Below are 15,552 nucleotides of genomic sequence, written 5' to 3' on the forward strand. Positions count from 1 at the left end.
AAGGCTAAGTGCTTTGAAAATATGCCTGAAAGTGAACAATTTCTAAACATAAATTAAATCCTGCCTCCCCTCCCCAAACTGAATCTGAAGGTAAGCAAGCTTTACAAACCAGTAAAAGGTAAATAAATATAAGAAAGGGCTTTATTTCCCAGCATTTTATACCATCTGCTTGACCAGTTCTTATACAGAACCTACTGAATTCTGAATGTCGTGTTTACTGAGCAATAACTTACAAGATGGCCTGAAGGAGCCTGGGTAAAACAGAGGAACACTCTATCAATCTTTGCAACCATAGCTGTTCTTGTCAGGCCTAATCAATTAGAAGTGGCCTGATTTTAACCAGTTCCAGGACCATTGCACACCAGCTTATGCTGATGAAGATCAATTACAGTTTGTAACCAGGAACTCATATGCAGCATGTCCTTAGATCTCCATATCATTATGATTTGCTCTATTCCAACTTTTAGTCCCTCCTTTTCTTAGAGGAACAACCTTACAAAACCCAACAGCCCAACCTGTAGACAGAAGCATATCTGCATGTTAAACTGTGTCACTATACAGATCTGAATGAGTGTTACTTCTAAGCAAAATATGAAACCTACAGCAGTTTCTTACACGTATCGCATAGAACCTTTGATTCACACTTGTTAGAATTGAAATCTAGCTTAATATTTATTTTATTTATTTTTATTTGTTAGGATTTATTTACCGCTTTTTTGAGGGAATTCACTCAAGGCTGTGTGTATACTAAGAATAAATCAAACATGAGCAATAGACAATTACAGCAGTAAAAATATTCAAATAACAATACAAAGTATGGCATAGCATACTACTTACAATGTCAATACCATAAATAATAGAACATTTTAATTGACAGTGAAGGGTATAAGCAAAGATGGAACATATATGGAATATACTTTGTATTGTTATTTGAATATTTTACTGCTGTAATTGCCTATTGCTCATGTTTGAACTTCTTCTACTAACCTATAAATGTACTCACTCTGCTGCTCCCCAGTATCTCTCCACACTCGTCCTTCCCAACACTCCGCTCCATGAATAAATCCTTCTTATCTGTTCTCTTCTCAGCTACTGCCAACTCCAGACTTCGCGCCTTCCGTCTCGCTGCACCCTACGCCTGGAATAAACTTCCTGAGCCCCTACGTCTTGCCCCATCCTTGGCCACCTTTAAATCTAGACTGAAAGCCCACCTCTTTAACATTGCTTTTGACTCGTAACCACTCGCCTCCACCTACCTCTCTTCCTTCCCGTTCACATTAATTGATTTGATTTGCTTACTTTATTTTATTTTGTCTATTAGATTGTAAGCTCTTTGAGCAGGGACTGTCTTTCTTCTATGTTTGTGCAGCGCTGCGTACGCCTTGTAGCGCTATAGAAATGCTAAATAGTAGTAGTAGTAGTAGTCTTATGGTACACCGCCTTGAGTGAATTCCCTCAAAAGGCGGTAAATAAATCCTAATAATAAATCGGTAAGAGAGTAAGAAGAGTTAGAAAGTAAGGTGACTAATATATGAAAGGTGCACTTGAGGTCAGAGAGATGGTTAAATGTACCAAAGTTCTGCTATAAATAGAATATCTAAGAATGTGCTCAATTTCTGGTAAATAAAAACCACCTTGCTTTAGTATGAAAAATAACTTTTTAAACACTTTACAGGAATGAATTAGTACTACTCTGCTAGAAAGACTGAAAATACAAAACTGATTCTGGCCCCTGCCAATGCCCAGCTCAGAATTATAGAGCTAGAAGTTTATACTAGGATAGCCAACGTGCTAAAGCCCTTATACATAATTTTCATGTTTATGATGGTAGCTACATTTACAGTAGTGATATTTTCAACATGTTATTCTCAGAGAAATAAATTTCAACTTGATTTTAAACAGCACAAAATAAAATGAAAAACTTTGATACCATTAAAATACGCCTCTTGACACTCGGGTATTAGTTACTAACAGGAAACAGCACAATCTATTTGCCTGTTAACATGCTCTAAATGGCAAGATCATGTGTTATTTAACATGTGTTACATGGAGGGGCATAATCGAAAGGGGTGCCCAAGTTTTCCTGAGGACGTCTTCGCAGGACGTCCCGGAGAAGGGAGAGGAAACACGTATTATTGAAACAAGATGGGCGTCCATCTTTCGTTTTGATAATACGGTCGGAGATGCCCAAATCGTGAAATTTAGGTCGACCTTAGAGATGGTCGTCCCTGATTTTTGGTGATAATGGAAACTGAGGACGCCCATCTCAGAAACGACCAAATCCAAGCCATTTGATTGTGGAAGGAGCCAGCATTCGTAGTGCACTGGTCCCCCTCACATGACAAGACACCAACCGGGCACCCTAGGGGCACTGCAATGGACTTCAGAAATTGCTCCCAGATGCATAGCTCCCTTACCTTCTGTGCTGAGCCCCCCAACCCCCCCCCCCCCCCACAACTTTACATCACTACCATAGCCCTTATGGGTGAAGGGGGGCACCTACACGTGGCTACAGTGGGTTTCTGGTGGGTTTTGAAGGGCTCACATTTACCACTACAAGTGTAACAGGTAGGGGGGGATGGTCCTGGGTCCGCCTGCCTGAAGTGCACTGCACCCGCTAAAACTGCTCCAGGGACCTGCATACTGCTGTCATGGAGCTGGGCATGATATTTGAGGCTGGCATAGAGGCTGGAAAAATATTTTAAAAAAAAATTTTGAGGATGGGAGGGGGTTAGTGACCACTGGGGAGTAAGGGGAGGTCATCAGGTCATTTAGGGCACATTTTTGTGGCTTGGTCATAAGAAAAAAAGGACCAGGTAAAGTCGTCAGGGATGCCCTTTTTTCCATAATCGGTCGAGGACACCCATGTGTTCGGCACGCCCCAGTCCCGCCTTCACTACGCCTCCGACACGCCCCTGTGAACTTTGGTTATCCCCGCAACAGAAAGCAGTTGAGGATGCCCAAAATTGACTTTCGATTATGCCGATTTGGGCGACCCTGTGAGAAGGATGCCCATCTTGCGATTTGTGTCGAAAGATAGGCGCCCTTCTCTTTCGAAAATAAGCCTGCTAGTAAGAAGATGGAGAGAATGCAAATTCAAGCAAAGCATCTCATTATTATGTCAATTAAATTATGCAGCTTGTGTTGAACATTGCAAGCTGTGTTATTCGTGGGAAAAATAATGCCTGCTTTCATGCTGATGTTACTTATGCACTTCAGGAACAATGCATGGCCCAATGTTCCTTAAGAATCTGAAGGGTCCAGAATTTAAAATATTAATGTGCCTGCCCTCCCCACCAGCAAAATGACATGAACACTCTCCCACCACCCACGAAGACACCCCCCTCCCAAAGTCAACCCCCATCCTGAAGGTGTTTTAACTGGTTCAAACCCCTGCTCCTCCTGTCCCATCTGGCACCAGGTAATCTCACAGTACTACCACTAGGGGTCAAGCTACCCTTATATGATAGTGTAACCCCTAAGCAGTAGTACCGTGAGACTACAGCTAGGGGTCACCAAGCACCATTTTGAACACAGAACCAAACAGGGCAAAAGTTACTGGGAATCTCTCCTGCACCATGCACTAGAAATCAAGAACCCTTCCAGAAGGTTCAGGGGGGGAAGGGGTTCTACAGGGAGGGAGGTTGTTTTGTGGGGCGTAGGGGTGCCTTCAGGGGGTAAGTACCTATGCATCAATGGTGTTAACTCTGGTCCTTTTAAAAAGGTCTTCAAAAAGGCTTTGAGTCGCACATGTAGTCCAATCCTCTCAAGGAGAAAAATAATACATAGCTTCCTTTACCACAGGAATTTCTAACCAGCATTACTGAGTTACCACAGGTTAATGACTCCCACAGTAAATTAAGTAGCAGTAAAATGCAATACTTTAGTGCGGCTTAGTTAACACCCCCTCAGTGACTGCTAGCTTGGTTCAGCAGGTGATATAGGTTGATGAGCACCGTGGAACAAATTACCATTAGGTGTGCTGCCTTCTTTGTATTTTCCAAGATAACTGCTCAGTACAACCAGGACATCAAGGTAAGTGGCTCTAGTCACCAAGCAAGGGTTTGGCCTGAAAATAAAAATTGTTGACAGAAAATATGGTAAGTGCTTCATAAACCAGAATCAGAAAAAAAATGTATCGTGACTTAAGTCTTCACAACGATATACATTTTTCATATTATGCTGTCTAATAATACAGTTCAAAATGCATTACAGTAAGAGCTTGTTTCACTGATCTGTATAACATAATTTATACACTTTCAACATGAAAGAACAAATATAGAACTGAAAACCTATTAAGAATAAGAAACCAAAAAAATTTGACTGCAAATGTCTCCACAGATAGCAATCCCAAATTAGCTCTGGTTTCAAAAACTGCCTTAAAGGCCCAAAATACGTTAAATAGCGCCCATCTGTATCCAACAGCAGTAGAGGAGCTGATCACGAATACTTCTGGATGTTTCTGTAGTATGACATGAATTTGAAATAGAGGTCTACACATGCTGAAAACAAAAAAAGCTGTGGAAAAAAAGTTATTCAAAGGTACAGTTTGGGGAGGGCTTCAAGAAAATTTCAGTGTATTTGAATTTCCCTTGGGTACCATCAGGCCTCTCATTGTAAAGTGAAAAAAAGTGATAGATACCACCCTTCAACGTCAGTAATCAAGGTTAAGGAAATTGCTGAGGAAGGTCACTGTGAGGTCTAAGATCATTTTGAAAGAACTACAGAGGTCTCTGTCTGAGACTGGAAAAAAATGTTGACTGTTAACAATTTCAAAATTACCCCATGGACAAAAGTAGTGTGGTTGCCATGCATATCCACTTTAAAGGTTAAAAAAGAATATAAGGTAATAATTTTTTATTGGACTAACAACTTCTGAAAACTACTCAAAAATGCATTAAAACTTCTTTCCGAGGTCAGGATAGTATATTATTATTTAGGAGCCTTTTTATTAAGCTGTGTTATTTATTTATTTATTTATTTATTTGTTACACTTGTATCCCACATTTTCCCATCTATTTGCAGGCTCAATGTGGCTTACATGGTACCGTAAAGCGTTCGCCAAGTCCGGTAAAGGAACAAATACAATGTGATGTTAGGGTCGAATAAGGTAGGTATGTTTCAGGCACATAAGGGGGTCGAAGATAGGGAGGGTTATATAGTGTCCAATACGATCTTTGGTTTTGCTGAGTTGCAGAGTTGAGGCATTTATGTTGGGTCGGTAGGGTACACCTTTCTGAACAAGTAGGTTTTCAGTGATTTCCTGTAGATGGTCGTAGATTGTTTTCACAGCTTTTGGCAGAGCGTTCCATAGTTGCGTGCTTATATAGGAGAAGTTGGAAGCATAGGTTGTTTTGTATTTGAGTCCTTTGCAGCTAGGGTACCAAAAATGGCCTAATGCGGGACATGCTAATGCATTTCGCATTAGTTTTACCGTCTGCCCACACTAATTCTGGAATGCGTTGCCACGCAACCTAAAAGTGATCTATGAACTGACTAACTTCTGCAAACTACTGAAGACCCATCTCTTTGATAAGATATACCACAAAGATCAACACATGTAAAACTCCACACATATATCCAGAATGTTTAATAATGTCTTCTGTTATATTCATGTATTCTATTACCATACAACCCAAAATCCTTCTGTAACACCAAATGTATATTCTCTTCTTATTTCCATTACCCTTGAAGTATTGTAAGCCACATTGAGCCTGCAAAGAGGTGGGAAAATGTGGGGTACAAATGCAATAAATAAAAAATAAATGCAGTAATTATTTTTTTGTATTATTTTGGAGGGGGCGTGTCAGGGATGGAGAATGGTACAAAGGCTCTATCTTATATGGTAGATGTTTCGCAAGCTCAAATTAAATGTCAAAAGCAAATATGGCTAATAAACTTACATAACACCCCTTGATTGGAAAGTATATTATAAACAGTTTTTTTTAAATGTAATGAATTTATTTATGTAGGACCTCAGTGGAGAATTCAGATGGAAATAACTGTTTCTGTTTACCATCCATAGGTATCTCCAATACTGTCAGTGGACCTGTTTTTTTTTTTTTTTTTAAGGTTTATTTATATTTATTGAGTATTAACATAGCATACAACAATGAAAGCAAACTCACAATACAAATACTTCCAACTGCAAATATCAAACTATTTGTTTGTTGCTACTCTTTAACCCCTTTGTATGTCCCCCTTCCCCCCACCCTCCCCCCTAAGCAACTAGCAAGGTAGGGTCAGGCTGCGCCAACCACTCAGTATATGGATCCCAAACATGACCTGGTTTTAACTTTACTTTATCATAAGGATATTCCCAAACTCTTCATAACTTGTAGAGCTTTCAAAGTGAATGAACTTACAAGTGTATAAAAGAATAATCACTTAACTTAGGGATCCCTTTACTAAGGTGCTTTGAAAAATGGACTGTGCTAGTGTAGGCATGTGTTTGGACACGAGCAGATCCATTTTTCAGCGCGCATATAAAAAAGGCCTTTTTTTTTTTTTCAGAAAATGGACGTGCAGCTAAATAAATATTGGCACACGTCCATTTTGGGTCTGAGACCTTACTGTCACTCAATGACTTAGCAGTAAGGTCTCACGTGTTAACCGGGCAGTAATCGTCGGCGCATATACACTGCTGATTACTGCCCGGTTGGCGCCACGCGTTAAAAATAAAAAATATTTTTCGACGCGTATCAGACGCGTATAAAAAATGGAATTACCGCCTGGGCCACGCGGTAGCCGGGCGATAGTTCCAAATTGACGTGAGTTGGCACCTACGCGGCTTAGTAAAAGGGCCCCTTTGTGTCGGCTTTGGGGGTTCATACAGTCTTACACGATCAGAATCATGATTCCACGGTCTTGCTTGAGTTTCAGCAAAGTCTTCCCTACTAGAGGTATGGGAGGATACGCATACAGAAGGCCTGTCCCCCAATGAAAGAGAAAAGCATCTGAAGCTAGTCTGTCCTGGGCCTGAAGTCTGGAACAGAATTGAGGGACTTTGTGATTGGTCTGAGTGGCAAAAAATTCACAGAGGGGGTGCCCCATGCTCGGAAGATCTTGTGGACAACTTCCATGTTCAATGACCACTCGTGAGGTTGCATGATCCTGCTCAACCTGTCGACCAGACTGTTTTGACGCCTACCAGATACGTGGCTTGGAGAAGCATGCCGTGATGGTGCGCCAAAACCACATTTTGATGGCCTCCTGACACAGAGGGCATGATCCGGTGCCCCCCTGCTTGTTGGTGTAATACATCGCAACCTGGTTGTCTGTCTGAATGAAATGATTTGATTGGACAGCTGATCTCTGAAAGCCTTATTGGCAGTAAGGGCTCATGTACTAGTCTGTTTAATTGCCATATGCTTATAGCAAAATTTGAGCATGGCCATTAATATGAAAAGTAGGGATTTCAGCCATTTTACACCAGTGGTAAGGGTGTGCTAAAGCCACTTTTACACCTGTTTGGTAAAACGGCCCCTCAGACTTTTCACACATTGTCCTTTCTAGATTTTGAACTATAAATTCACCAGCATTTACTTAATAATCGGTTTATTTTCTCCCTATATCGTATTGTCTAAGTTTATTACGTAATCCAAGTTTATTTACCGATACCAATTGTATGTTTTCCCTTTTACCTGACTGTTCATATTATCACCCGTGTTATATATATATTAACAATTTTAGCTGTACTCTGAAATGGCATAAGTCATGATGGAAAATTGTAAGCCACACCGAGCCTGCAATTAGGTGGGAAAATGTGGGATACAAATGACACAAAATTAAAAAAAATATAAATAAATAAATGTAAGGTTTCCTGAAAATCCAATTTCTGTAAAACAATACAGTTGGGTGGCGTTTAATTCTCACGTATTATAAGGCTCCTAGGTTTAACAGGCAAATTACTTTTAAGAGGTTCTGGAGCATGTTTAGCCTATTAAATGTAGGGGCAGTTCTGTAATTCCTCATGAAGAGAGACAGTAAGTTTTTATAGTCTTCCACACGTTGCCCAGAGCAGTGTTTCAGTTTTTAACTAAAGAGCCAATACTGCAGGAATGCATATTAAAAATTAACACCATGACTTAAAATCAATAAAATAGAGGTTACAACAAAAGCCAATAATGTCATCTAAAGTTTTACATCTGGATAAAGACTAGATTACTGGAATGTTTACAAACCAATAAAAAGTGAATGAGTAAAACAGAAAGAACCCAGCTGAAAGGCAAACAAACAATATTTTAACATTTATTTTGGAGAAGCAAAATAATTGCTAAAGTAATTTCAGCAGTGAAGAAGTACAAGCCTTAAAACTCATACTCCAAATGAGTTACAGAGCCCCCACGAACTGAAAATACTACCACCCCACAAACTCAATTCATACATAGTAACATAGTAGATGACAGCAGAAAAAGAACTGCATGGTCCACCCAGCTCTGGCCCAACAAGATAACTCACGTGCCATTTTTTGTGTATACCTTACCTGATTTGTACTGTCTTTTTCAGGGCACAGACCGATAAGTCTGCCCAGCACTATCCCCGCCTCCCAACCACGGCTCTGGCACAGACCGTATAAGTCTACCCAGCATTATCCCCGCCTCCCAACCACCAGCCCCGCCTCCCACCACCGGCTCTGGCACAGACCGTATAAGTCTGCCCAGCATTATCCCCGCCTCCCAACCACCAGCCCCGCCTCCCACCACCGGTTCTGGCACAGATCGTATAAGTCTGCCCAGCACTATCCCACCTCCCAACCACCAGCCCCCGCCTCCCACCACCGGCTCTGGCACAGACCATATAAGTCTGCCCAGCACTATCCCCGCCTCCCAACCACCGGCTCTGGCACAGACCGTATAAGTCTGCCCACGCACTATCCCCGCCTCCCAACCACCAGCCCCGCCTCCCACCACCGGCTCTGGCACAGACCGATAAGTCTGCCCAGCATATCCCCCGCCTCCCAACCACCAGCCCCGCCTCCCACCACCGGTTCTGGCACAGACTGTTAAGTCTGCCCAGCATTATCCCCGCCTCCCAACCAACCAGCCCCGCCTCCCACCACCAGCTCTGGCACAGACCGTATAAGTCTGCCCAGCATTATCCCCGCCTCCCAACCACCAGCCCCGCCTCCCAACCACCGGTTCTTGGCACAGACTGTATAAGTCTGCCCCAGCATATCCCCGCCTCCAACCACCAGCCCCGCTCCTCCAACCACCGGCTCTGGCACAGATCGTATAAGTCCTGCCCAGCACTATATCCCCACCTCCCAACCAACCAGCCCGCCTTCCCACCACCGGCTCTGCACAGACCATATAAGTCTGCCCAGGCCACTATCCCCGCCTCCCAACCACCGCTCTGGCACAGACCGTATAAGTCTGCCCAGCACTATCCCTGCCTCCCAACCACCAGCCCCGCCTCCCACCACCAGCTAAACTTCTGGGGATCCCTTCCTTCTAAGCAGGATTCCTTATGTTTATTCCACGCATAAAGGAATCCTGCTCAGAGGAAGGGACCCCACAAACTCAATTCATGTCTTCTAGTTTTACCATTTTTTCTTCTCTGGAAAATATTTGCTTCTACATTAATACCTTTCAGTATTTAAACGTCTGTATCAATATCTGCCCTGTCCCTCTGAAAAACAATTAACTAGATTACAATTGATTCAAAATACAGCCGCTAGGATGATATTTTGTAAGGCTAAATTTGATCATATTTCTCTGCAACTGGTTTCCCTTTACTGGTTACCATTAAAGGCTTGTATAACTTTTCAAATGTGTTGGTTTTAAAAACATTTGAGGGCAACTGGTCTATTAGGTAGTTTTTATGACAGCGGAACTTAGAACTATCTTAAATTAAATACCCTCTTTTAAGGTTATTAGGTTAAAGTCTTCATATAGTAAATCTTGTTGATTTCAGTTGGTAAAACACTGGAATGCACTACCATAAGGTATTCATTTATGTTCATATTTTCAGTTTTGTAAATCATTGAAGTTATTTTGTTTTCAAAGTTCCTATTGTAAATTTAGATGAATTATTAATGCAATTTCCTGATTTATATTTCAGCTTACTCTTATTGTTAACCCGCTCTGAACCTATATGTAGGGATAAAGGGAGATAGAAATACCCATTATTATTGTGTGCTGGACTGGGAGGGGGCTGCAGGATCATATAAATATGCTGGACCCTGGAGGGGGGAGGGGGACTGGACGAACATAAAGATGTGCTGGACCCAGGGAAGATGAAGCTGTGCTGGACCTGGGGGGTGGTCTGAAGGTGTGCTGGACCTGGGGGGGGGGGGGGGGCTGGAAGGACATGAAGATGTGCTAAAGCTTGGTAAGGGGGCTGAAGAGACATGAAGATATGCTGGACCTGCAGGCAAGGGAGGCTGTAGGGACATAGAGATGTGTTGGAACCTGCCAGGGGATGGGAGCATGGGAGGGAAGACATAGAGAACAGGTTGGGGAGGGGGACATAGGAGAGACACTACACCCACAGATGAAGAAAGGAAGTTATGCCAGACCATAATGGGAGGCAAGGGAGAGAGAGGGAGAGATACTGAGCCCAGGGTGTGGGAGGAAGGGAAGAGAGAGGGGAGGGACAGGGCAGAAACAAGAGATGCTGGGCATGAAGTAAGAATAGACACAGGGTAATGCTGGAAAAAGGGTGGGATAGGAACACAGAGGGGCAATGTTGTATATAAGGGGAGGATAGGGATACTAAGAGGGCAGATGCTGAACATGGGGGTAACATAGGAACAGGGACACAGAGGTAAGAAGCTGGATAGGACAGATAGGGACAGAAAGAAGATAGTTGGCAGAGAAGGAGAGAGAAGAAATGTCAAATAGACAGGAGACACTGGAAAGGAAGGAAAAGCAGAGAAAAACAGAAAAGACATGGACCAAATTGAATAGGAAAATTAAATGATCAGACTACAAAAGTTGAAAAAAATAGTTTACTTTGAATTTATTAATTGGACCATGTCAGCTTTGGGACATGTACATTTCCATTTCTCTGATATTGTTGTACATGCAGAGTCTGACTCCTTGAGGTTTCCAGTTCTTTTTTTTTGCCTTCTTATCTTTTATTACTGGTCTATAGTTCTCTGTTTCATATTTGTTGAGCGTCGGTCTGTGTTTTGCACGTGTCAGCAAGGTGCAGTATTCTGCTACCATATTAGTTTATGTGTAGAGATTTGTAGTGGTGCCGTTTGTTCAGTTTTCTCACTAGATGGTGTATGTATTGTATTGGTATTTTAGGCACGGTGTAATATTTACAGTGCTGCCTTTTCACAGATAAATTTGTTGTTCTTTGAGTCTTGGGAGTTAGTGCTGTCAAGGTCTGGTAAGATTCTGTGTTTTTGCACAGGTTTGTGCTTAGTGTTTTGCACTGGAGGGATTGTATATTGGCCTTACTGAGGTGACTTAAAAACTTTAATTTTAGTTTGTCATAACAAGTGCAAACAATCCCTCTCTTTGACATCTGTAAACAAAAAGTACGAGAGAGATCAACTACTACTACTTATCATTTCTGTAGCGCTACCGGACGTACGCAGCGCTTCACACCTGAACATGGAGAGACAGTCCCTGCTCAAAAGAGCTTCCAATCTAATTATGACAGACAGACAGGACAAGTAAGGGATAAGGGTTAGGGCAGACAGGACATATCAAGGAAACGTGAAGATTTTATTGACATCATATACCAGAACATTGCCCGACACAGGCCGTGCCCCGCCCAAAAGGGCTGCGCCAGGGGCCAAGCCATCAACCGTGCAGAACCAATGCTCCAACCGGAAACACGATCCATACACATCAAACACAAAGGACCCATAGTAAAAAAAAACAGCAAGGTGACCACAACTTTTGTATAACAATCAACCAAACACCTCACAACTCTGAATACTGGAAAACATTTCCAGTATTCAGAGTTTTTTTTAACTTTATGGCCCTTTATGTCTGATGTGTACAAATCACACCTCCAGTTGGAACACTGGCTCTGCACAGCCAACAATTTAGCCCCTGACGCAGACCCCCTGGGTGAAACACGGCCCGTGCCAGGCAACATTCTGGCATATGACATCAACAAAACCCTCACGTTTATCTTGATCTGCTGTTTTGTTTGTCCACATTGGAGTTTGCAGATCGATTGCCTTGCTGTTTTTTGGGACCCCCAACTGGATGCAGATTTGCAGGACAGGGTTGTAGTCTTGCTTTTAGGGAATGAATGGGGAACTTAGAACCACAACTCCCTGCATGCAGTGGGATAAACCCAGGACTGGATCAACCCTGTCCTGCAAATCTGCATCCAGTTGGCAGCCTTAATCTCCCCCCCCCCCCCTCATATTTCCATTCCAAAAAACACTTGTATACAGCAGAGGTGCATGCCAGCAGCAGAGCTGCTAAGTTACCCAGTTCCAGAAAGAAGACTTTTTGGCCAGTCCTGGGTTTGAACTCACATTCGTAAGCAGTGTGTTCGTAGTCACTGATTCTACCCATTGAAATCAATGCTACAGGCCCATAATGCACCTGAATGGCATTGTCAGCAGTCTAGGACTGGCCTTATTTCTCTATATTGGAACTGCATAACGTGGCAGCTATGTAGCAGTTATATTCTCAAGGCCAGGGGTAGGCAACTCCGGTCCTCGAGAGCCGCAGGCAGGTCAGGCCCCCCAGGACACCCAGAACGAACGTGCATGGGTTGGGTTCCCAGACAGCAACATCAAATGATTCAATAGTGATAAAAATACCCTGACCAGGAGCTGACAGAAGGGCCTATACTGAGATGACATTAAAAAAGTAATAAAACTTAAAATTTGATGAAAAACTAAGGAACTATCAAGTAAACATGATAGAACACGCAATAGTGACAGGACTTACAGATTTTTAGCAAAAATAATACTGAGGCGCTGAGGTGATCATGGCAAAAAAAATATATATATATATAGGTCTGATCGGCTCTGCAGAAAAGATTAGAGTAAAAGGTCCTGCACAACGTTGACAGGCAAGAATGCACGCACAGTGAAATGGTCCAAAAGTTTCTAGAGAGTTTCTAGGGTACTGATCAGGTTCCATCAACTACTCAGTTAGCGGATTTCTTCCAGGGTAAGATTATTAAGCTTAGAACAGGGTTCCCAGACCCTTATCTGATATAGTTCATGAATTTACAAAATTCTGCATCACTGAAGGTAACCCAGGAGACAGAATTTGGAATAATTTCTTTCCAATTTGTTGGAATGGCTCTGTTAAGTTATATAGTTAAGTACAGCAGGTCTTACTGCATATTGGACAGCTGTCCTTCCTATCTGATGCAAGCTGCTCCTTCCATTTTCCGGATGGCTTTGCATGATTGGATCCAGGAACAGTTATATCTTATCAAATTTCCTTGTGACTTAGGAGAAATAATTGTTACACCTATATTGAAAGATTTAAAAACAACTTACTTCCACTATAGCGAACTACAGATCAGTCGCATCAATCCTTTTTTTTCAGCTGCAATAGGGAAAAGGAAGTGAGTTCAAAAAGATTCTGGTCAGTTACCTGGCATCAAATCACTGCTGGGTGCAGTGCACTTTGGAACTTGTAGTCTAATGTCTTTAAATAAGAAAGAGGACCGAGTCCGAGTCCCATGAGAGGGGCAGGGCTGGTGCTGAAGAAAACTACATTCACTCGTCGGCCAAGCCTGGAATGTACATCATATGGAGGTGGCAAATCAGGACGATACAAGGGGCACAGTTACTACCAACAGCCTGCATTTTGGTAGTCTGGGCAAGTTCATGGCTAGGTTTATATTGTAATTGTATTTTATGGGTATGGATAGTTTTTATATTATTGTTTTTATAATAATATATTATTATTATTGTTGTTTTTATAATAATATATTATTATTATTATTATTATTAATCTGCAAACGAACCTTTTCCGGAGAGGGGAAGGCAGTAGAACGAGAGGACATGAAATGAGATTGAAGGGGGGCAGACTCAAGAAAAATGTCAGGAAGTATTTTTTCACGGAGAGAGTAGTGGATGCTTGGAATGCCCTCCCGCGGGAGGTGGTGGAGATGAAAACGGTAACGGAATTCAAACATGCGTGGGATAAACATAAGGAATCCTCCTCAGAAGGAAGGGATCTCCAGAAGCTTAGCCGGCGATGGGAGGCAGGGCTGGTGGTTGGGAGGTGGGGATAGTGCTGGGCAGACTTATACGGTCTGTGCCCTGAAAAAGACAGTTACAAATCAAGGTAAGGTATACACAAAAAATGACACATGTGAGTTTATCTTGTTGGGCAGACTAGGTGGACCGTGCAGGTCTTTTTCTGCCATCATCTACTATGTTACTATGTTTAACTCAATTAACTGACTTTACAACTGAACAGTATTTGAGCAAGTTATCTGTTCTACATTTTTCTCAATCAAGGTTACGGCCTTTCTTTTTTTTCTTTATTTTATTTATTTGTTACATTTGTATCCTACATTTTTCCACCTATTTGCAGGTTCAATGTGGCTTACATAGTACCATAAAGGCGTTCGCCAATTCCGGTATGAACAAATACAGTAATGTTGTGGTAGAATAAGGTTCATATGTACAGACACATTAAGGAATCGTAGAGAGGAAGAGAATCGTAAAGACGAAGAGTTATTATATGTCCATTAGGAGCTTTGGTTTCGTTGTGTTGCAGGATACAGGCATTTAAGTTGGGTCGGTAGGTTTAGTACTGAAACAGTTATTGGTTCTTTGTTAGATCATGCTAGGTATTTTTTAAGTGAAGGAAAATGTGCAGTGTTGCTACAGTTTGACCTTATGGTGGCATTTGACCTAGTGGAACATAACATTCTCCTACAGACAGTTGAAGAAATTGGCATTACTGGGAATGTGCTGAACTGGTTTGGTGATTTCTTAACCCGTTCTTATAGGATTAAGATGAAAGATGTCTTTTCTACACCATGGCAAAACACATGTGGGGTTCCATAAGGATCCCTCTCTTTCACCTTTGCTTTTTAATATCTTTTTACGATCTTTAGGGTTTCTATTAGAAAATAACAACTTTCTATATTATATTTATGCAGATGATATTTCTGTTTTAATTCCATTCAATTCTACATCTGACATTGATTCTTTTAGGATTCTGCACTGCATAACTTTATTAGAAAACTGGATGTCCTGTGATAAATTAAAACTCAACATGGGAAAAAAACAAAATGTTGTATGTTTTGATACTAAACCAGAGAATATTCTTAAAACAATTTGTATTAATCAGGCTACTTCCGAATTCTCTTCGGTTATTAAGATTTTGGGTATCTTAGCTGATGGTGCCTTTTTCTTAGAGAATCAAGTTTCCTCTTCAGTTAAGAAATGCTTTCTCTTAATGAGGAAACTGCAATGTGTTTGAAGTTACTTTGAAACGGATCAATTTAAACTTTTAGTACAGGTACTTTTAGTCTCTCAAATAGACTATTGCAATCATATATATATGGGTTGCAATTTAAGTCTTATTAGAAGGATACAAACTATACAAAATACTGCAGTCCGTTTGATTTTTGGTTTAACCAAATTTGAAAACA

General features: G+C 41.6%; 1 protein-coding gene across 1 annotated transcript in view; it reads right to left on the bottom strand.

Moving 5' to 3' along the window:
- Positions 1 to 15,552, bottom strand: part of THADA (THADA armadillo repeat containing) — a 649,870-nt gene that overhangs the window by 138,307 nt on the left and 496,011 nt on the right. Inside the window, 1 exon segment of the mRNA XM_030195792.1 lies at positions 3,972 to 4,069. Coding sequence (XP_030051652.1) covers positions 3,972 to 4,069 — 98 coding nt within the window.

The sequence above is a fragment of the Microcaecilia unicolor genome, chromosome 3 (genome assembly GCF_901765095.1).
Source record: "Microcaecilia unicolor chromosome 3, aMicUni1.1, whole genome shotgun sequence".
NCBI classification, from domain to species: domain Eukaryota; kingdom Metazoa; phylum Chordata; class Amphibia; order Gymnophiona; family Siphonopidae; genus Microcaecilia; species Microcaecilia unicolor.